Here is a 21480-nt window from a genome sequence, read left to right as displayed (position 1 = left end):
TTTAATAAACATTCTTTTTTCCCCCCTGTAATTTAGTTTTTAATTGAATTGTACATATAAGTCACATTGAAGCTGGAAAAACTGAAATTATGTATCTTGGTCTGAATTTTTTACATCTTATAAACCTGGCATTTTTAGAGAGGTGTTTCAACTTTTTGTATCCATTGTAATGTCAAAGGGACAGTTATGGCTGCCCTTGCATGAAAATGTGAGTCCTGCCCCCAAATAAGACAATGGGGGCAATTTATCAAAACTAGAGCAGTCAAAATCTGGAGTAGTTGCCGATAGTAACCAATCGGCTTCTCTCTTCAGTCTGCTCAGTTAAGATTTGAAAATGAAAGAGAGATGATTTGGTTGCCATGCACAACTGCTCCAATTTTGATAAATTCCCCTTAATAACTATTGTCTTAAAACATGCAAAGTATAAGTAAAAAAAATACTTCACTTCAGACCCTGGTTTCTTGCTGCTTCCTGACGATATAGTCATTGTCTCATTGCTGCCTTCTAGAAAATCCAAGCACTTAAAATATTCAGCACTTTTCAGGAGCACATTCTCCTGGGATTTGGAGACGTTTCAGTGACATCGCTTATGAAATGCATTGTGCTTGTCATTTCTTGCAAGCTTGGATAATGAGGTGAGGAGTTCTAGTGGATTGTAGCAAATTCTTTGTGGAGAGTTGTAGACAGCTTGCCATTTTAAAGGACCATTTAGGGTTGTCCTTATGAGAGTGTGAAGAGGGGTTGAAGTTGTGAAAGCCCCACTCCACGGTTAAATGTCCAGTATGAGATTTATATTTATTTCCACAGGATGAGCCAACACGTGTCAGGAACTTCAGAGGGTACCCTTCATCAGGGCTGCAAACATAAGTACATCAACACTTCTACTTAATAGAACTGTTTAATCGAAAACATTGTATCAGTAATCAACTTCATAAAAGCCGTCTATTAACTGAAATTTCTAAAGTACACAGTTTCATAAAGAGAGTGATCTGATATACTGTATGATGTAACTATCGGTAAATATTTGAGAACTGGGACAGGCGATATGTTAGCGATCTGTGTCCATATTTGTTTTATTCACTGAGGGGGGGGGATTTATCAAAACTGTAGCAGCTGTGCATGGCAACCAATCAGCTTCTCTCTTCAGTTCCTTAAGTTGAGATTTGAAAATAAGAGGCAAGCTGATTGGTATACACATCTATTCCAGTTTTTGTCTGCTCCAGTTTTTATAAATTCCCTTCTGAGTGTTTAGCCCAGTCAAGATTTTTCTGATCTGCCATCTCTGATGAAGGTGGACCACCGTAGCACCAAAAACACATTGGCTCATCCTGTCAAATATAAGTCTTTTTCTGGACACCTACCACTGAATGGCACTTTCATCAACCCTTCTTCACACTTCCTGCCAGCTTACCTGGAAGTATAAAACAATGCTATCTTCCTTCTGTAAACTACTAATGTTGGATTTGTGGTATTCTGCATTGCTGTATAATGCTGAGATTTGTAGTCCTTCTACAACCTGGCCTCAATGGTAAAACTACCAGGGTCGCAGTGTTTGCAGCTGGGACAGGGCCCTGGCACTCCACCAGTGCCTTTTTAAAATCATCATTAGTCTGTATTGTTTTAGAAAAACTGTTGCGACAAAAAAGTTATCGGTAATTGGTATCGGTGAGTACTTGAGGAAAAGTATCCGTATTCGTACTGTCTTCTAAAAAAAAAAGTGCATCCCTACTATTTTTAAAATGTAAATCTTGGTTACGTATAATTTTTTTGTCAGTGTGTATCAACTGCAGATTCTAAGCATCTGTATTTTGCCCTGAGCGGCGAGGGAGTCTGCAGCTATCCTTGTGATAAGAATCCTCAGCGAGTGGTGAGAGCTCTGCCAGCATTTCTTTGTGCTGTTCTCTACACCTTCCAATCAAAGTAATTAACAAACCGGGCTCAGCACATGTATGCCTCTGCCCTTTCCTCCCCTGGTTTTTCCTCATCTCTAGAGATATATATTTTTTTCCTTTTTTGCACCTCTCTTGCTTCCGTTGGTTTCACACCCTGGAGTAGAGCGCGAAACAGGGAACTGTGTGAAACTGAGCAGCAGGGCTCCTTATTCTTCTCAGTGGGCTTCATTCACCCTTTCTCAGCACTTTGTCAAGATCTCTGCAACATATAAACCATCTTCTTACAATGTATTGCTGTCCATATGCGTTACAGCAAAAGCCAAATCTGATAACTCATATGGATAGTGACAAATGTAGTTTGTGGGTGTTCAACACATGGCTGTTTTTAGACCGTGTTTGTTTCTTTTTATAAAGATAGAATCTCCTGTGGACACATTTCTTTGAAGTGGAATTCTAGGAAAACGGATAAATCCACATTTTAACCCCTTAATGACCAGTGACGTCCACAGTAAGTCACTGGCATCGGGCCCATTTAAACAGACCAGGACTATGTCGGCTTTACAGTAGAAGCGATTCTGGCTGCAAAGCTGCCGCCAGATCGCTTCTACGGGCTGGTAAACGGGTCGTGACCGTGACCGGCTTCTCTGGTGTCGGGGGGAAGCTTAGAAGGGGATCGGCGAACGTCTGTACACCGATCACCTTCCCGTACTATGGGACCGGGAGCAATGCAGATTACATCACTTCCGGTCCTATAGCTGTCAGTGCTGGGCTCCTGAAGCCCAGCAATAAGCTATTGAAGTGCGATTTTTAGTGCATGTATCATTAAGGTTTGGGGTTTGATAAGTTGCGCTAATATCATGCAATATAAAAATTGCCAACTGCCACCATCTTATTCTATAGGGTCTTGTTTTGTTTTTGTTTTTTTGTTTTTTTTTTGCATATATCTACTGCTAGCAAGCAAAAAGTAGATATATGCAAAACGTGTAAAAAAAAAAAAAGCTTTAAAAGCGGTTTAAACTTACCCCTGTCTTCGCCACTCTCCAATCCGAAAATGCTCGGGTGACCGCAAAGCATATTGGGGCGGGCGCATGCACAATTTGGATTTTCGTCCGAGAGACACAAGGCAAGTCTATGGACGCGTGAGCCCCCATGCAAACACCGTGGGAAGTGTACTTCTTGCTTGAGGGCAGATTCACACCATTTTCCAGACCAGATTTGGTGCGGAAAATGGTGTGAACCTGCCCGCAGTTCCAGTGCATTCCAGACCAGACAAAATGAGATGTGCAGTATTTTTCTGGTCTGGAATGGACTGCACTTGTGTGAACAGAGGCCAGAAATAGCATAGGGATACATTAGGATGCATTTTGGGTCCGGAAACAGTCTGGTCTGGAGATTATCTAGATGTGGTGTGAATGGTCCCTAAGTGTGCATTGTGGTAGTGGTGTCTAGTACATATTCCAACTGTATGTGTATTTAGCTGCTTGGTTGGAGTAAACTAAGAGAATTTATAAGTGTAGCATTGTGAGTTTGTAGGAGGAGCTCTATTGCAAGGTGAAAAAGCAAATTTGTCTTCATAAAGATTTGAAATTATGGAGATATCACCAGACATGTATGAACCATTCCAGAAGGTTCTTTTTGTGGCAACATAAAAAAAAGTAAAACCCAAGGATGGCTTTTTACTGATCAATCGTACTATTGCTGCATATTGTGATGTGTCAGGAATTTATTCATGCAGACTTGTACAGTCACTGAAAGGTCCACTAAGTTTAATTGGAACTATTTTTTTTCTGCACAATGCCGAATTCTTAGGAATTTTATGAATGTGGAGCTATAGTGGTATTTGAAAATGGAGGGAAGGAGAGAGGCATTGGTCATAGAAATATTTAGACTGAGAAAATGATGCTGCTTAATTTTAGTTAAAAAAACAAACACATGCTTTAGCTTTAACAATTCTGTTGACCTGGCACCTGTTTTCTATCTTTAGCCTGATGGCTGACTTTTAAATTATGCGACTCACACATTTTGGAAGAAGATAAGCCGTTGGACACATCAGTGAAGTAGTTTAGAGAATGAGTTGCCAACCAAATATATCACAACTGCATCACTAAGCAGACGAGGTGAAGCCGCCAATGGCATTGCTTAAATTTCTTTTGTGAAATGGATTAAGTCCGCATGATTTGGGCATGGTCCCAAAAAGTCTTTGTCAGCTTTTACAAGTTTGCCTTGATCAGAACAATCTCCTAGGTGTGTTGGGTAGAAGATGAACCAGGTATTGATTTAGATGAAGGGTTTTTAATTGTTTGTTGATTTTTATTCAGGGCTTTGTATATATTGAGATAGTCTATTAATTGTTACAGCTCTACATATGACTAAGTTGATTATAATCGATGATGGAAAACATTGTCAACATTTTCCATCATCAATTAGTTGAATTTCGATTAGTTGGACTGCTTGCCGCACGCTACTTCTCTGCCACACGGCACGACTCCACGCTGCTTCTCTTCCCCGCCATACGGACACGCGCTTTTCCTCCCCGCTTTACGGACTTGTCGCTGCCCGCCCATCCACAATCCATTAAGAAGGAAGAGCAGGCATGGGGGGAAGACAGCTGCCAGACAGGCCCACAATCTGCCCAGGTAAGCTGGCACCATTCCCCCCCCCCGCCCAGGCTATTGCTGTGCTGCAATTTGTTGTATTCCTCTACAGCTGCTGGCATTCTGCATTGCGCCGCGGTATTATATACTATATTGCACACCACTTTTTTTTTTTTGACTTCCAGCGCTCCAAGCTTGCTCCCATAATGGACTACAATCTCAGTACAAACTAGTAGTCCATCAGTGGAGCCATTTTTTTTTATCCTGGATAATTGAACTTAATAATCTGCTAACCGATTTTTGAAAATAATCGTTAGCTGCAGCCCTAGTCATCTCTTGGTGAGTCGCAACAAAAACACAATCCCCACACAATGTAATAGCCAACATGAGTTGATGTAGCTCATCCATGAATACAGTTTTTTTTTTTTATTGTGGATTTGGGAAGTAAGATCACAAAATCACACTTTTTGCTTCAAAATAAAAGTTATAGTTTTTATAGAAATAAGCAATGTTACAATAACTATAAGCCAAAAGGGCAAAATGTCCATGTAATGCCTCCCTTCCCCGACTACTCCCTGAATGAGAACCTTCACAGACTTTCCCGACTACGTTTTTCTGACTTCTCTAGTGCTTTATTGCATCAAAATACCTGGTGTTGGAACTCTGAGGCCCCGTTCACACCAAGGCGGCAGTGTTTGTACACGCAGGTTCAGCGTGCTTTTTTCACGTTTGGCACATTTTTGCGGAAGTGACAATGCATGCACATGAAGACGCATGTTTTGACTGGCAGCTCAAACATTGCATTCATCAGACTAACGTGCATACAAACGCGCAAAAATGTACGCGTAAACGTACTTTTTTTTTCTTTTGATATTTTGCTGCTCAGGTGTGATCAAGGGCCATTTAACAATCATGGGATTTCTTGTGTTGGGCGTTTTTAAAGTGCTTTTTTTAATGCTCAAATACGCCTAGGTTTGAACCAGGCCTTAGGGAGTAGTGATGTCACCGCCTTTTGTCATGTGACTGTGCTGTTAGGCCCGAGCACTGCATCGTAGTATGTAGTTGCATGCTCCTACACGCTGGCAGCATATAGGCGCTCACCTCTCGATTCTGTCACATCGGGTACAGCTGGCTCTGCCTCTAGATAGGCAGAGCCAGCTGTCACTCACGCAGCTGGGCGGATCTCTGCATAATTGTCGGGATCCGCTGCAGCGTCTCAGCTCGCGGTATACTGAGCTTAGGGTGACGGGAGGACGCTAGTTTGTGTCCTCCTGTTACCCTAAGTAGAACTGTGGGGAAAAGCCTTAACCCCATAGTTCTCCTTTTTAATATGATTTTGTCCCTTTGAGCTTTTTTTTCAGTTCACCAAGGGGCATGGAACTTTTTCTATGAGAAATGTAGGTCCTTAGATTTAAGTGAAAAGAAGAATCGCTGTTTAATTTGTTGAATAGCGGACATTTTTCTGGTCGTTGAGATGATTGCCAGGGAAAGTGAGAAAGTAGAGAATTAAAATAGTCCAGATCATGCATACGAGGCTGCTGTATGAACATTTAACCATGGAGAAATGTTAAAAGGAACTGGACCATTTATTTGAGTGGAGTTGGCATTTGCATAAAAAGTTTGTGTTGCTGGCTTAGAATCCTTTGCATTATTTATGGTTGTGGAAAGGGGTTTAGGCTAATCAGTGTATTTTGTCCTTGTGTAATAATATACTACGTACCTGGGTTACTCGGCAACTTTTTTTCTGTTTTTAAAAACAGATCTGGACTTATTTTTTACCGAAAAGGTGTCAAGTCCGTGGATAAGAAAACTGGAAAAGAAATCTTTTACAACTTGGAAGACAAAATTAACTTTTCAGTTTTCCCTTCAATCCAGGGAGGGCCACACAATCATGCGATTGCGGCTGTGGCTGTAGCGTTAAAACAGGTAAGGCAAAAGAATCTAAATGACTTGTAATCCTAAATTGTATGTAGTTTCTGTTCTGCTTGTCATTTTCAGAGCTGGTATTGAAAACAGTGTTGGGTTGTCTGGGGGCACAGCTTAAAGAGACCAAAATCCCAGTTCCATGTTGGGTACAATAATGTGTCATAGTCTTTATAAATATTTAGCAGTCTTAAACTGCACAGGAAATGTTGGTGCACAATTTTTTTGCAACAGTCTGCTTATTGCATCTAATGGCTGCAAAACCAATACACATGTGCTACTCTAGACCAGTGATTGACAATCAGGAGCTTATAAGTCACTTGTAGCTCTCATTGGCCTTTAATGACTAGCATTAGGTCTAGGGTTTCCCTGTCTTTTGATATTTGCACACAGCTGAAAATCGTATATACTGTTGGGAAACTCCACAGTCATCACATTTTTGTTGTGTTTTTATCACTGGTAGTATTTCACAGTTGTGACATAGATTTTGCCTAAGGTGTAGCATTATGTGTTTAAAGTGACACTAAACTCAGGAGTTAAAATCTTAAAAATGCATTCATGTACCGTAACAATTAACAAAAATATATCTTATTTGCGTATAACTCGGCTGTAGATCCTCAAACCATCTCTGAATAGGTGCTGACACTGTCCTTCCTTCTGGAGGATTGGTACTTTTGGTTCTTGTGTGTGTTGTAAAGTGGCCACTGCTCTAAGCTCGCTCCCATGATAGACTATGATCTCATACTAATTTGTATATAAACCCACCTACTTTCAAGTTATGGAAACCCTATGTCAAATCTGTCAGTTAACTATTAACACGAATGTATCTTTGTGTATCACGCGGCTGTAGATCCTCAAATCATTACAAAACACACAAAAATCCCCAGCTTCACCTGCCAGCTAGCCTGCAACCAAACAAATTCTCTGCAACTCAAATCATCTCTGAATTGGTGCCGACCCTGTCCTTCCTTCTGGAGGGTGACTACTTTTGGTCCCTGTGTGTGTGTTGTAAAGTTGCCACCACTCCAAGCTCTCTACCCTGATGGACTACAATCTCAATACAAATTTCTAAACTAAACATGAGATTGTAGTCCATCACAGGAGTGAGTTTGGAGCAGTGACTACTTTACAACACACACAGGGACTATGGGGACCAAAGTAGCCACCCTCCAGAATATTTAGAGATTATTTGAGGATCTACAGCTGAGTAATGCACAAATAAGCTACATTTCCATTCACAATTAAGGTACTTAAATGCATTTTTAAGATTTAACTTTATTCAGTGTAACTCTATGGTCCTTTTTAATAGTCCTTATTGCTGGTGTTGCTTGCTCTTGTGTATTTGTCATTCAGTGTCAACAGTTTTTCAGTGGAATATGTATGTAAATTTTCACCTTCTCCCCCTTTTTTGTTCGGATTGATTTTTGTCCATTTATCATTGCTGCCTTTGTGTGCTGTTTGGAAGCTTTAAATAAAAATATTCCAGTAAAAATGGATTTGGTTTAAAAAAAAAAAAAAAAAACAATATCATCAACACAAGCTCAAAGCCCGTCAACACAGGCATTTCAGAAATCCATGTATGGAGTGATGCTGACCCATGGTGTGCACATCGTTCAATTTGGTGAGATAGTTGCAGCATAAGACTTTAAAAAGTTGTCACCAGAAAATTGATATATTTTATTAATGCAGGGAGTAGGACCAGTAAATTGTCATGCGTGTGCTGTTAAACATTCTGTGCTCACTCCTCCTCAGCGGGCCCAGTAAGTGTTTAATTTTTTTAAACTCCTTTATGCTGTAATGTAGAGATATGAGAAGTAATCTCAAAAACTCTGGGTTCCCTTAAAGATCCCTGGCTACCTTGTATACTGTGATCAGTGATTTCTGAAATGACCTGCTGCTACCACACATGCTTTACATTGCAGACACACAGTAGTCTTTGCTGTAAGCCTTTTCCTTGTTAAATGGAATTACAGTTTTTCTCTGTGTGGAACACCTGCTGGCCGATAACCACAGAGCAGGTGATTCCAACAGGAAATGCAGTTATTAATCAAAATGTGACGGCGCTCTCGAATACTGCAAAACAAAATAACTGCGGCACCTTGTGAAACCACTAATTGCGGACTGTCTGTACAAATGGAGTTGAGATGCATAAATGAGGGGGAGGTTTTTCTGCAAGCCGGTTAATGGCTCCAAAACACAAAGATTAAATTGAAAAGCACCAGGGGCTCATAGCTTAAATTGTAAGTTCACCCTTGCAACTCAAAAATGAAAGACTTTGACCTGTCTTGTGTGCTGATATATTTCCTACAGAAATACACTTATTTTCAATGTAGCCTCCCCCTTTCTCGGTCAGTGATATTCCAGTGCAGAATAACACTATCGTTGGCTTCAAAAGGGTGATCCACAGTAAAACTAACGGGTCACCCTGTGTTTCCTCTGTAAGAAACCTCTATAATTGATCCACGGCACACCTTGAGTTGGTTTAACACGGTTTACTTCAAATGGTATAAGTGACCGTATACACATATAAATGCAGCAATGCACTTTATAATGTCAAGCACTTTAAACTATTTGGTAAATTAACTTAAAAGGGTGACTATAGATCAGCAATGGTGGTACTGACAACACAGGATATACATTAGAGTAAAGCCCTGTCTAAAGGTGCCCATACACTTTACAACCCTCGCAAGACTTTTGTCTTGCGAGGGTTCTAAAGTAATTTTAGAAAACGTACGATCTGCCCAGGGGCGGGCTTCCGATGACTGCAATGCTGAACGGGCGTGCACACACCGGCCCGTTCGGCAGTGATCTCTCATGTTATAAACCAGCCGAAAATCGTACGATTCTCAGTTGGTTCCAACATGCTCCATATACAAAAGTCGTGCGACCGTACATTAGAAACCGTCGCACGCCTTCCATACACTGCACAATTCTCGCACAATCGTGGGAATTGTGCTGTGTATGGGCACCTTTAGTCCCAATGTACCCGGGCACCTAACCAAAAGGCCAGAGGTTTAATCTTCGACTAGCCATTGGTGGGGCCCAATGTATGTGATAACGGACTCAATGTTTGGTGTTCTCAGTAAGCATAGGCCAGAGCTCTCTCACCCATCCTGGAGGGAGATGCTAATCACAGGAGTTTCGCACTGTCAGTAGATGTCTTCCAGAAGGGAGATAGTTCACTTGGATGAGACAGCAGGCCCTGCAATCAGAAGCTTATCTGCTGTGGCGACCACTCGTCACAGCAGAATCACCGTCCTCGATCACTGCACACAGATATGAGGTGCCAACAGATCACCTGGCAGGCTATCACGATCAATCAATCCCTCGTTCCAGCAGAAAAGTAGACAGCGACACAGCCGTGGCAGGAAGGCACAGTCCCGGCAATACACTATATCCAGCATCTCTGTCCAGCTGCCCTCCGTGCGGGGAATGAATCTAAGACGTTCCCCCTCCAGCCAGAGTACACGCCTCTCACATCGCTCTGGGACTTGTAGTCCATAACAGCCCATCCAGCAGGCATACTCCTGAGCAAAGAACTCATGCCCCATAAGTCTCTGTTAGCAGAAGCCCCGATCAGTTGCAACATTAGATCAGTCTTAAAGGAATGTGCTACACCAGTATATTGCCTGCTCCTTCACTTTTAAATGAGATATGCTTAGGCAGACCAGGACACAGCTCACCAGAATCTAGGAGCCAGCTTAAAAATGTTAGGAAGCAGCAACAATGAAAGCAATCCTTTTTTTTTTTTTTTTTTCTTTTTTTTTTTTTTAAATAGACTGTTGTGTGCAGTTTTGGGGTTTCAGACTGGAAGTCACCCTGTTGACCACTGATTAGCTGGGGAAGGATGTGCCGACAAACTATCTTCCTCCTGGGAAGAAAAGTAGCATTCACTGTGGGGGGGCGTGTTCTGTGTGATATCTTCATGCAGAGAACTTACAGGATCTCTAACATATGGAGCTGTTGTCTAATTCTGCTTCCCACTTCTTGACACTGCTGCGAGGAGGCAGAACCAGGGAATTGAGGAAGAGGAGGAAGAATCAAGTTGTTCAATACACCAACTCTGTGGCTGTAGTTAGTCATTTATCCCAGTACTCTTGATGTACCCCAAGGACCATTATAAGATAATACAAGCGGTAGTAAAGCTTCTCAATTGGCTGCCCTTTCAGTGGACATTGAGCTGGTTGGTTGGCTGAACTGTTGCGAGATTTACTACTCTGTAAGACTAGTCTCGGTTATGCATAAACAGCAGCAAGCAGGACAAAACTGTGACATGGAGGATATAAACCAGAAATGTAATTAGCAATGCAATTGTGAAGATAAAAAAAACACAATACTTTCAATCATATGTAGAAAGTTTTATAAAGGTAAATTAGCTCTTTTTGAAGTTAAGATATTTATGTTAGTAGAATGAGCATTTAAACGTGACTTGTACACTTATGCAGTATGTATTATTACAGAGTGGTGAATGTTTTATACTGATCTGTTCTCTTAACACACAGGCTAGTTCTCCAATGTTCCATGAATATGCGCAGCAGGTCTTGAAAAATGCCAAGTCAATGGCCGCCTCTTTGCTTAAGAAGGGCTACACCCTTGTTTCAGGTACTCTAGCTAATGAAGGCTGTATTTATTGATGATATGATTAAAGGGACACTATGCTGGTTTTGGGAAATTAAGATTTTTACACACACACTCACACACAGTGCAGCGTGTTTTGCAGCATTTTGACGTGTTCCGGACCATTTGTTTGCATGCATTTTGGTGCGTTCCAGAGCAGATAAATAGGGCATGCTGCAGTTTTTCCACATGCTCTGGAACTGAATGCTCTGGTGTGAACTAGAGCCCAAAATACCATTTGGATGCATTTTTGATGCGTTCTGTAACTGCTCTGCATCTGCTCCGGCACTTGGTGTGAACTAGCCTTAAAGGGTTAAAAAATGAGGCAATCGCAAGGGATATGCACGGATGGCAGATATATAGTAATATACCTACAGTGTCAGCCACAGTGTCGTTAATGACCACACACACACACACATATTTATACACAGTTTTTGTTTTGTTCGTTTACTATTTGTATTTCAATTGAAAATCCATGCGGCCAATATGAACAGACAGAAGCCAGAGATTAGGAACGTGGGTCATTCGATTAAATGATTCAAATGGATTCATTAAAACTGCCTATACACGGATCCAATTTCCAGCCCTGGGGTTGCCTTGCAGGCACCACTCTGTTCTGCAGAAGCTTGTGCTATGTGCACAACAACGCATGCAGGGCCTCTCCTTAGTTATGGTGCTTTTGTAAAAAAGCAGTGTTTATGCGGTAATATTGGGTTAAATATAGAGAAACGGTAATATTTATTACAGAAGAAAGCAAATCCCCAATGAGGCAGCTGATAATTTAATCTCACCATGGGGATTAAAAATTTCCTTCTCAATTCCATCAATAGTGATTAATCATAGCGCTGATGAATTTTGCTAATTATTGTTGGAGGTGCCATGTCTAAAAAAAAAAACCCAAAAAAACCGCATCAAATTCACGTTTAAAGTACAACCCCAATTCCAAAACAGTTGGGACGCTGTAAAATCTACATAAAAACAGAATGCAATGATTTGCAAATCTCGTAAACCCAAATTTTACTCACAATAGAAAACATATCCAATTTTTAATCTGAGAAAATGTACAATTTTTAAGAAACAATAAGGTAACTTTGAAATTGATGGCATCAACACGTCTCAAAAGTTGGGACAGGGCCACAAAAAGCTGGCAAAGTAAAGGTGCCCATACACCTTACGATTATCGTACGACAATCGTATGCGATCGACTTTTCGTATGACAATCGTAATGTGTGAATAGAGTGCCCGACCGATAGTACTGTACAATCGTACGACTTTTGACGGTCAAGCATGTTTGAAAACTTTGCTAGATCGTACGATGTTCGCATGGTTGGTGGCGTTTCCGTCTGTCAAAAGTCGTACGATTAACACTGCGCATGCGCAAACGAAAACAATTGCGGTCAATTACCGCAAGTCGTCCAGGTGTTTTTTTTAACTACCGCTAATTGGACCTTGCGATAATCGGGGCAAGATGGGGCCGTCGTACGAAAATCGTACGACGGTTCGATCATTGGACGAAAAGTTTCGTCCGATAATCGTAAGGTGTATGGGCACCTTAAGAGGTACTAAAGAATAAGAGCTGGAAGAAGATTTTGCAACTAATTAGGTTAATTGGCAACAGGTCAGTAACATGATTGGGTATAAAAGGAGTATCTTAAGCTGGCCATACACCTTACAACCATCTCACGACTTTCGTTGTGCTATGGTTGTAAGGTAATTAAAATTTTGTACGATCTGCCCATCTTGGACAGGCAGATTGTATTTGCGATCATCGCAAGCCCGCCCCGCTGAGGGGGAGGGCTTCCGATGATTGCAGTGCTGAGCGGGCAGTGTGCGCTTGCTCACACCGGCCCGCGCGGCATTAATCTCCCGAGCACGCCACTAACCCGGCAAAAATCGTAACATTTTCGGCAGGTTTTCAAGCGTGCTCGGAAGACTAATATCGTGCTACCTTACAGTAGAAGAGGTCGCACGCTGCCCATACACCTGCTGATTATCACCCGTGATTATCGTACGATAATCGAGAGGTGTATGGGCACCTTTTTATAGAGTCAGTGTCTCAGAAGTAAAGATGGACAGAGGTTCACCAATCTGCAATTTTACTTTGAGGAATATTATTCTGAAATTGTTCAACAATTTTAGGGTGCAGCTTTTCACAAAGACTTTAAAAATATAATCATCTACAGTACATAATATCAAAAGATTCCTAGATTCTGGAAAAATCTCTATGTGCAAGGAACAAGGTTGAACCACAATCTTATTCCCGTGATCTTTGGGCCCTCAGGTGGCACTGCATGGGATCAGGAATACTTCCAAAAATCACTGAACACAGTTCGCTGTGTCATCCAAAAATGCCAGGTAAAGCTCTATCATTCAAAGAAGCCATATCTGAACATGATCCAGAATCACCACCATCTTCTCTGGGACAAAGCTCATTTTAAAATGGTCTGTCGTAAAGTGGAAAACTGCTCTGTGGTCAGGCGAATCAAAATATGATATTCTTTTTGGCAACTGTGAGCACCATGTCCCTAGGACTAAAGGAGAGGGGCCTGCCAGCTTATCAGTGCTCAGTTCAAAAGCCTGCATCTCTGATGGTATGCGAGTGCATTAGTGTGTATGGAATGGGCAGCTTGCACATCGGGAAAGACACCTTCAATGCTGAAAGCCATACAAAGGTTTTAGAGCAGCACATGCTCCCATCCCGACAATGTCTTTTTAAGGGAAGGCCTTTTATATTTCAGCAGGACAATGCTAAACCGCGGTAAACATGTCCCTGTCCCAGCAGATGTGTTGCTGCCATCAATTTCAAAATGACCTTATTTTCTTCAAATGCTACATTTTCCTAGTTTAAACATTTGAGATGTGTTCTATTGTGAATAAAATATGGGTTTATGAGATTTGCAGATAATTTCATAATTTTTTGTAGATTTTACACAGCGTCCAAACTTGATTGGGGTTGTACAACCCCAGGCATGCGCTCAGTTAAAATGTATGTTTGCTGTTTTTACATGCCAAAGGATTTGTAATTCTGTTCCACTTATCTTGTGATTTTTACATAATACCAACCCTGCGCAGTCAGGCAGATACTGTGATACAGATCTTAGTTTGGCCTTACTGCTTCTTGGACTTACCGCCCTGCTAGTTGGACAGAGGTGATGATATGGATTGTCCCATGTATAAGCTGGAAGTGTAGCCTCAACTTCTAAACTAAGAAATGTGTGTAGCCTGGCTGGTCATTTTGAGGGAATAAGGCTTGACGTCAGGTAATTCAACTTTAAAACAAAGAAAATGTGAAAGACCCAAGCCTTGCCTGCGTGTACCCATAGTGACAAAAAACAATGAAAATAATTATAATGGCATGATAGTTTTGTCTTTTTAACCCTTTGTTGGGCATGCTGTACTTTTTTTGTCATGGCTTTCATAACTTCACTTTTCAGGTGGAACGGATAACCACCTTGTGCTAGTGGACCTGAGGCCCAAAGGTATGGATGGAGCACGAGCTGAGAGGGTGCTGGAGCTTGTATCTATAACGGCCAATAAGAACACATGCCCTGGAGATAAGAGTGCTCTCACTCCCGGAGGCCTGCGACTAGGTAAGTCTCCTTATTGGGTGGACAGTGTTGCCCATTTCTAGAGGAAGTAAGTGTTTGCATGGCTCATGTTCCAATTTCTCTTTTTTTTTTTTTTTTTTTCCTTTTTTGAAGGCATTTTTGTGTCACTTTCAGGGCTCAGTCACACAAAGCGTTGGGCTGTGCTAACCACTTTTTTCAGCGCAGCCCCAATGCATAGATAAGGCAATTTGCCTTGTTCGAAATGGGCACAGTTCACGTCACCTTGTTGCAGTGATGTGCTCTGGGGAAAAATTACAGCATGCATTTTACTTTTTTTTTACTTCCTTTCTTTTTTAAGCCTAACGTTGTACAATGTGGTACAACCTATCAATGGAACTTGATGAAATGTCACTTGTGACGTTTTAATAAAGTGCCAACACTGTGCCGATCACCACACTAGCAGCTTGCTGTTGTGAATGGGTCCTTAGTATCCTTCCTCAGAGGGGACCACCTGAAGCTTTGATCTCAATAGTAACAAAAGACACATTGGGAAAAAGATTTATATGTGCATGGTGGATCATCTTCTAAATTGCAGAACTGATCAGAGCACAGTAAATTGGATTAAAATGAGACAATATGCTTCCTATAAAGGCAAATGTATCTCAAAACTTGTTGCTATGCCTAAATTTTTTTTTATCTCTGTAATGCTGTTGAGAGATTCTCATCAGAATTCCAAATTCTGACCATCTGTTGCAGCCATTAGAAAGACAGAAAAGGGTGCTTCCCTAAAGGTTTTCTTTTTGTTGTATAATAAATAATTGAGAACGGAGTGGACATCTTGGCTTTGTCAGAAGGGACCAGAGCCCGAAGCTATTGTGTCAAAGTTAGGAGAAATAGAGTGCAAAGTTATTGATCAAAAGTTTTTGTTTTTTTTCACAGTAGTTTTTTTAAAAAAACAGCCATTGTGGACTGGCGGAAAGGTCACGGCAAAAAAAATTTTTGGGAATCGGAATTTTTATAATTTTTGAAGACGGCAGAAGGTTTGCTACAGTCACCAGCTCAGTAGCCTGCTTCACCAGGCTGCCAAACTGGAGACTGTAGATCTAGAGCTGCCCTAAAGAACTACCAGAGCAGATTGGAATTCTCACTTACATCAAGGTCCAGCACCTACCATTTTCTCATTGATAAACTACTGCATGAAAATCTTAACTTTTTTTTTTTTTCTCTAAGAAGTATTCCAACTCAAAGGTTTCTGCTCATGTAATGCCTATATTTGTTCAGGCCAAATAAGATATATGGTATTAGAATATATACAAGAAGGGCTATGTTTTAGTATGGGCTGAGGACATATTTCCGTTGTTTTATCCTTGTTTGCCTGTTGTCAGCAGATAGCAACAGACTGCTACATAGGGCATGGGCACTAAGTAGCTGAAATAAAACTAAAGAGAAAGATTTGTGATAGGAGTAATATATGAAGGGGGTTAATGACCGAATGGAATATTTTGATTTGTGTGCATTTCTAGAATGTTTTTTAAGCTGGATAGCTCAGAAAGTGGTTTCCAAAACGACATCACTTCATTCTTCTACGTATTAAAGGAGAACTATGAGGTGAGTGCTCTTCACTCACCACATAGTTATAGCCCACCTGTGACCATGAGACTCACAGGTCGGCTCAGCAGATTGGGAAGTGAGCAAACACATACCGGCGTTCGCTCACTTTTCGATCCCATCACAGCTCTCTGCCGTGACAGGGGAGTGGCTGGATTCCCCCCTACCCAATCCTCCAGCGCTGACTGGCGGAACGGATGGGGGAGGGGGCGGGTACAGCTGGCTCTGCCTCTAGATAGGCAGAGCCAGCTGTCACTCATGCAGCTGGGCGGATCCAGACATAATTGTCGGGATCCGCTGCAGCGTCTCAGTATACTGTGAGCTGTGGCTCGCGGTATACTGAGCTTAGGGTGACGGGAGGATGCTAGTTTGTCTCCTCCCGTTACCCTAAGGAGAACTATGGGGAAAAGCCCTAACCCCATAGTTCTCCTTTTTAAAGAGCATCTCTAGTTTACAAGTAAAACTATCAGTGAACAGATATTGCCATCCAGGAAACAATACAAATGTGTTCCAAGGTGAATAAGTCCAATGTAGCCATATTTATCAGGCTTGATGTAGGACATGCATGAGAATATACAGCCTTTTGTAACATTCAGTGCTTTCCTGTCTCTTTCACAATCCATTGTGCCTGGAACATGGTGCTCGCTGGTGTTTGTTACAAGCTCAGATTAAGTGCCAATTACCACACAAGAACACTGGTAGTTGAATGGAGTTAGCTAGCAGAACAGATTTCCTAAAATGTGAAGACACCAAAATTAAAATTAGACACTCAGCAGATAGGCAGTGTCCCTTTAGTCAGTTTAAATTTTTTTTACTTGTCACAATTCAGACACTGTTTAGAAGTGTGTATACAGGGCTAGGAATCTATCATTTTAAAATGCAGGTTGACCTTGAAAATGAAATGCCAGGTCAGGTCAGTGGAAGAAATGATCTATCATGAAGCGTGTAGATGCAGAAAACATCCACCTGGGTCTTGTTCAATCAATAGACAATGAAAGAAAAGTCCTGCAGCAAAGCTATGTAATGTGCCAGAGCCCAGGAAGAATGAGGATAGCTGGCAGAAGGCAAATTTCATGTGTCTCTCTGGATGACTAGACTCGAGAGAGAGAGAGTCTATCAATTTATATAAAGGGCAAAAATTAAAAAAGCTCTTGCTAACTCAGAACCCTAACCCCACAGTTGACCTCCAGAGGAAGGTAAAGCCCCTTTAAAAGCATGTTCCATCTGGGGGGGAAAAAAAATTCTTACAGATCCCTAAAGCCAATAATCTATTCCCTAGATTAATCATAAACTGTAATTTCCTATAAATGTTAATAATTTTGTGCATTTAAAGGCACATCACCCGGGCTTGAAAATTAATTTGTCCTCCCGTCTGTGACGAGAGGACACTAGATGAGTGGCTAACAACGGCCGGCTGGGAGCTTCTTGGGTGGTTTACATTCAAGCGATCGGGCGCCCTTTCGCTTGTATTAGCTGCGGTGTTACACCCCCGCCGCTGCTGTCACTGCCGTTGCCGGTCCTGAGATCCACTGGACTGACACGGCTGCTCTTTCACAGGAGATCAAAGGGAGATCGGTACATGATTTCTTCTCCGGTCCCCAAATACAGGTGCAAGTGATTCTTAGCCCCCTGTGTGATGGCAATAAAGTGAAGTGTAAAAAATTAAAGAAGCATAAAAAAACACATTTTTTTTTTAAGTCCCTCGCCCCCCACATACACATGCAAACATGCGTCAGGTGCTCCTACGTGTGAAAACAACAAGTGGGAGCAATACTCTTAGGGCAATTAATCACTGATCACACTAAACTGATGAGCTGTAAAAGCGTTTAAAGCGTCGCCTAGGGCCGATTTTTGGTGTGGTCGTTTTTTGCGATTTTGCGGGCGCACACAATTTTAAGGCTATTTACCAAAAATATGGGCAAGAATAAATGTTTAACATAATGTATAACATTTTTATTTTAATTTTTTTGCAATTTCTGGTACTTTTTTTCATTTGTATAGTAAAAAATATAAACCCCAGTGGTGATTGTATACCACCAAAAAAAATTAACATAAATTGCAAGGCTATAGTCCGGTCATGCTGACTGGTGAAATGTTTGACTGTGAGACACCCTAACATTTTTCAAGCCCTGCACATCACCTTTTTTGAAGGAATCCACTGGTATGAATTGCAGCTACTAATGCAAATATATTTTCTTTACGGAAAAATACAGCTAAAACAGTTAACCCCTTTGTGACGGGAGACATACACTGTACGTCCCGTCACAAAGTGCCTTTTATGACTGGCCACGTACACTGTACGTGACAAGTTATTTAAGGCTCTGTAATGCCGGTAACCGCTGAATCACACCGCAAAACTGTAAAAAGTGTCAGTCATTTATGAACAGAAACTGAAAACTAGCTCAGTCATGAAGGGGTTAAAGTACAGACTAACTTTTTTTTATACTAATAGCCAGCAACTACTCCAACTCTAGTGTCAATAGCCACGTCTATAATCTAGTTTTCTACCACACCTGCCTTATCCAGCGATACATGCTCTCCAAAAAGCAGTTTTCAGTGGGGCAGCCCAGCCCATGAGCTAGTCTGCAGACAAGGACTTACCATAGAAAAGAATAGCAATCCTTGGCATCACTTCAGTGCGTGTGCCATGTGGCCTATTCATTTCTATAGATAGTGCAAGACCATTGACTAGTGTACACTATGGGCTTCCCCACTTAGTTAGCATTTCTAGAGTAAATCTGAATGGGGCAGATTGATGAGGGCTTCTTTTTGTATAAAATACACACGCACACACATCAGCCATATGAACACCTGTCTACTATTGAGTAGGTCCCTCTTTGGCTGCCAAAACAGCCTTAACTTGTCGAGGCATGGACTCCACTAGACCCTTGAGGGTATGCTGTGGTCTCTGGTACCAAGCCATCAGTAACGGTTCCTTTTTAAGTCCTGTAAGAGTTGGGCTTTCCATGGATTAGTCTTGTTTTCCAGCAGATCCCACACATGCTTGATTGGATTGAGATCTGGAGAATTTTTAAGTCAACAACTCCAACTCGTTGTGTTCCTCAAACCATTCTTGAACAATTTTTGTAGTGTGACAGGGCACATTATCCTGCTGAAAGAGGCCACTGCCATCAGGGCATATAATTTCCATTAAGGGATGTACTTGGTTAGCAACAATCTTTAGGTAGGTGGTATGTGTCAAAGTAACATCTGCATGAAGGGCAGGAACCAAGGCTTCTCAGCAAAACATTGCCCAACGCATCACACTGCTTCTGTCGGCTTGTCTTCCACTCATGCCTTCTATTGCTCTGTGCTTTAGTTCTAATGCTCACGTGCCCATTGTAGGCACTTTTGGCAGTGAACAAGGGTCAGCATGGGCACCCTGACAGGTCTGCAGCTACGCAGCCCCATTTAAAATAAACTGCTTTGCAGCCTGTGTTCAGGCTTTTTCAGCATTTTGAGCTATGGTAGCTCTTCTATTGGATCAGACTACACAGGCCAGCCTTCGCTCCCCACATGCATCAATGAGCCTTGACCGCCCATGAACCTGTCGCCACTTCACTGGTTTTCCTTCCTTGGACCACTTTTGGTAGGTCCTGACCATTGCATATTGGGATCATCCTACAAGAGCTGCAGTTTTGGAATTGTTCTGATCCAATTGTCTAGCCATCATAGTCACAGCCTTGTCAGAGTTGCTTAAATCCTTACGCTTGCCCATATATTCTTTTTTTTCTGCTTCCAACACAACTTCAGGGTCAAATTGTTTGTTTGCTGCCTATTCACTTCACCTCTTGCTGGTCATAATGTTAGTGTGTGTGTGTGTCTAAACATTGCAAACAGTTTACAGAATATTGAGAGCTCAATTACACATTCTCATTGCTTTGTTTTCTTAAAAGGTGCCCCTGCACTTACATCTCGCAACTTTAGCGAGGCCGACTTCGAGAAGGTGGTTGACTTTATTGATGAAGGCATTCAGATTGGGCTTGATGTGAAGAGCAAAACATGTGAGTAGCAGTGCGGTAAACAGCGAGCTTCTGATTATCATTTTACTAATTTTATATATTGGCAGCAAAAACACCTACTGTAAAATATACAGTGGTACTTCGGTTCACGTACTTAATTCGTTCTACGATTCTGGTCACGAACAGAATCAAACGAATCAGACTCCGATCTCGACTAGAGGAAGCCACGACCACGTGTCGGAGCAGGGAAGATGGCCGCAGTTGTGTTCATCACCGGATGCGGAGTTCGCGAACGGAAGCAAAATTTTGCCGGACTTCCTGTTTGCAAACTGAATTGTTCGCAAACGGAAGCATTTGTAAACCGAGGTACCACTGTACTCTGTTGATACCCAAATTGGGATGCAGACATATTTGTAATGGGTCACTACTTGACTGTGTAGCCTAGTTTGCCCAAATGCATAATCAGTGGTGACCACCATCCGGATGTATTGGGAATAGGGAGCTACAATTTATTTGTTTTTTTATATCTGCCTGGGGTTTTTTAATTTTTTTTCTGTTAGTGAGCATTTACAACACTCAATCTATTTTAGGTTTTGAATTATTAGTTTTATAAATTGTTAGCTTTTCAAATTTTTTCATTACAAATGAGGAAACATTCAGAACTATTAAGTGACGCTAAACTCAGGAGTTAAATCTTAAAAATGCATTCAAGTGCCTTTAACTATTAACAAAAATGTACGGTATCTTATTTGTGAATCACTCGGCTGTAAAATCATCTCTAAATTAGTGCTTACACTGTCCTTCCTTCTGGAGGGTGGCTACTTTTGTTCCCCATGGTCCTTGTGTGTGTGTTGTGAAGTAGCCACCGCTCCAAGCTCACTCCTGTGATGGACGACAATCTCGTATCCATTTGTATTGAGATTGTAGTCTATCACAGGAGCAAATGCATTCAAGATTTAACTCCTGAGTTTGGTGTCACTTTAAATGGAAACAAGTGTTTGCTTTTTTTTTTTATTTATATGGGCATTGCCATATGGGTTTCATTACATTTTAGTTAGAATACTGGGTCTCAAGAAGAAAAGAAATGCTATCAGTTTTCTTATTTGTGTCTTCAGATTAAAAATGTTAAGAACCCTTGTACTAGGGAATACTGTCGGCATAGATCTAATAGCATGCTGACTTATTATCAACACTGGCACTTTGCTGTTTCTATAGATTTTATTTATGCATCTTGGTCATTTGTTTTTTTCTAATAGTATACTTTTCGCTGTAGAAAAATATGTTTTAACACACACACTGTGTGGGTCATAGCTTTATATATATATATATATATATA

The 21480-nt window shown here is 41.4% G+C and overlaps 1 protein-coding gene across 1 annotated transcript in view; it reads left to right on the top strand.

The window, feature by feature from the left end:
• Positions 1-21480, top strand: part of SHMT2 (serine hydroxymethyltransferase 2) — an 81142-nt gene that overhangs the window by 53399 nt on the left and 6263 nt on the right. Inside the window, exons 8-11 of the mRNA XM_018569437.1 lie at positions 6247-6412; positions 10912-11011; positions 14461-14616; positions 20079-20186. Of these exons, the coding sequence (XP_018424939.1) occupies positions 6247-6412; positions 10912-11011; positions 14461-14616; positions 20079-20186 (530 nt within the window). The remainder of the gene's footprint in view (positions 1-6246; positions 6413-10911; positions 11012-14460; positions 14617-20078; positions 20187-21480) is intronic.

Source organism: Nanorana parkeri, unplaced genomic scaffold (assembly GCF_000935625.1).
Source record: "Nanorana parkeri isolate BGI_ZX_2015 unplaced genomic scaffold, ASM93562v1 scaffold35, whole genome shotgun sequence".
In the NCBI taxonomy this organism is placed as follows: domain Eukaryota; kingdom Metazoa; phylum Chordata; class Amphibia; order Anura; family Dicroglossidae; genus Nanorana; species Nanorana parkeri.
Note: the sequence above shows the minus strand (reverse complement) of the source record. Positions and strands in the feature narration are given on the sequence as shown.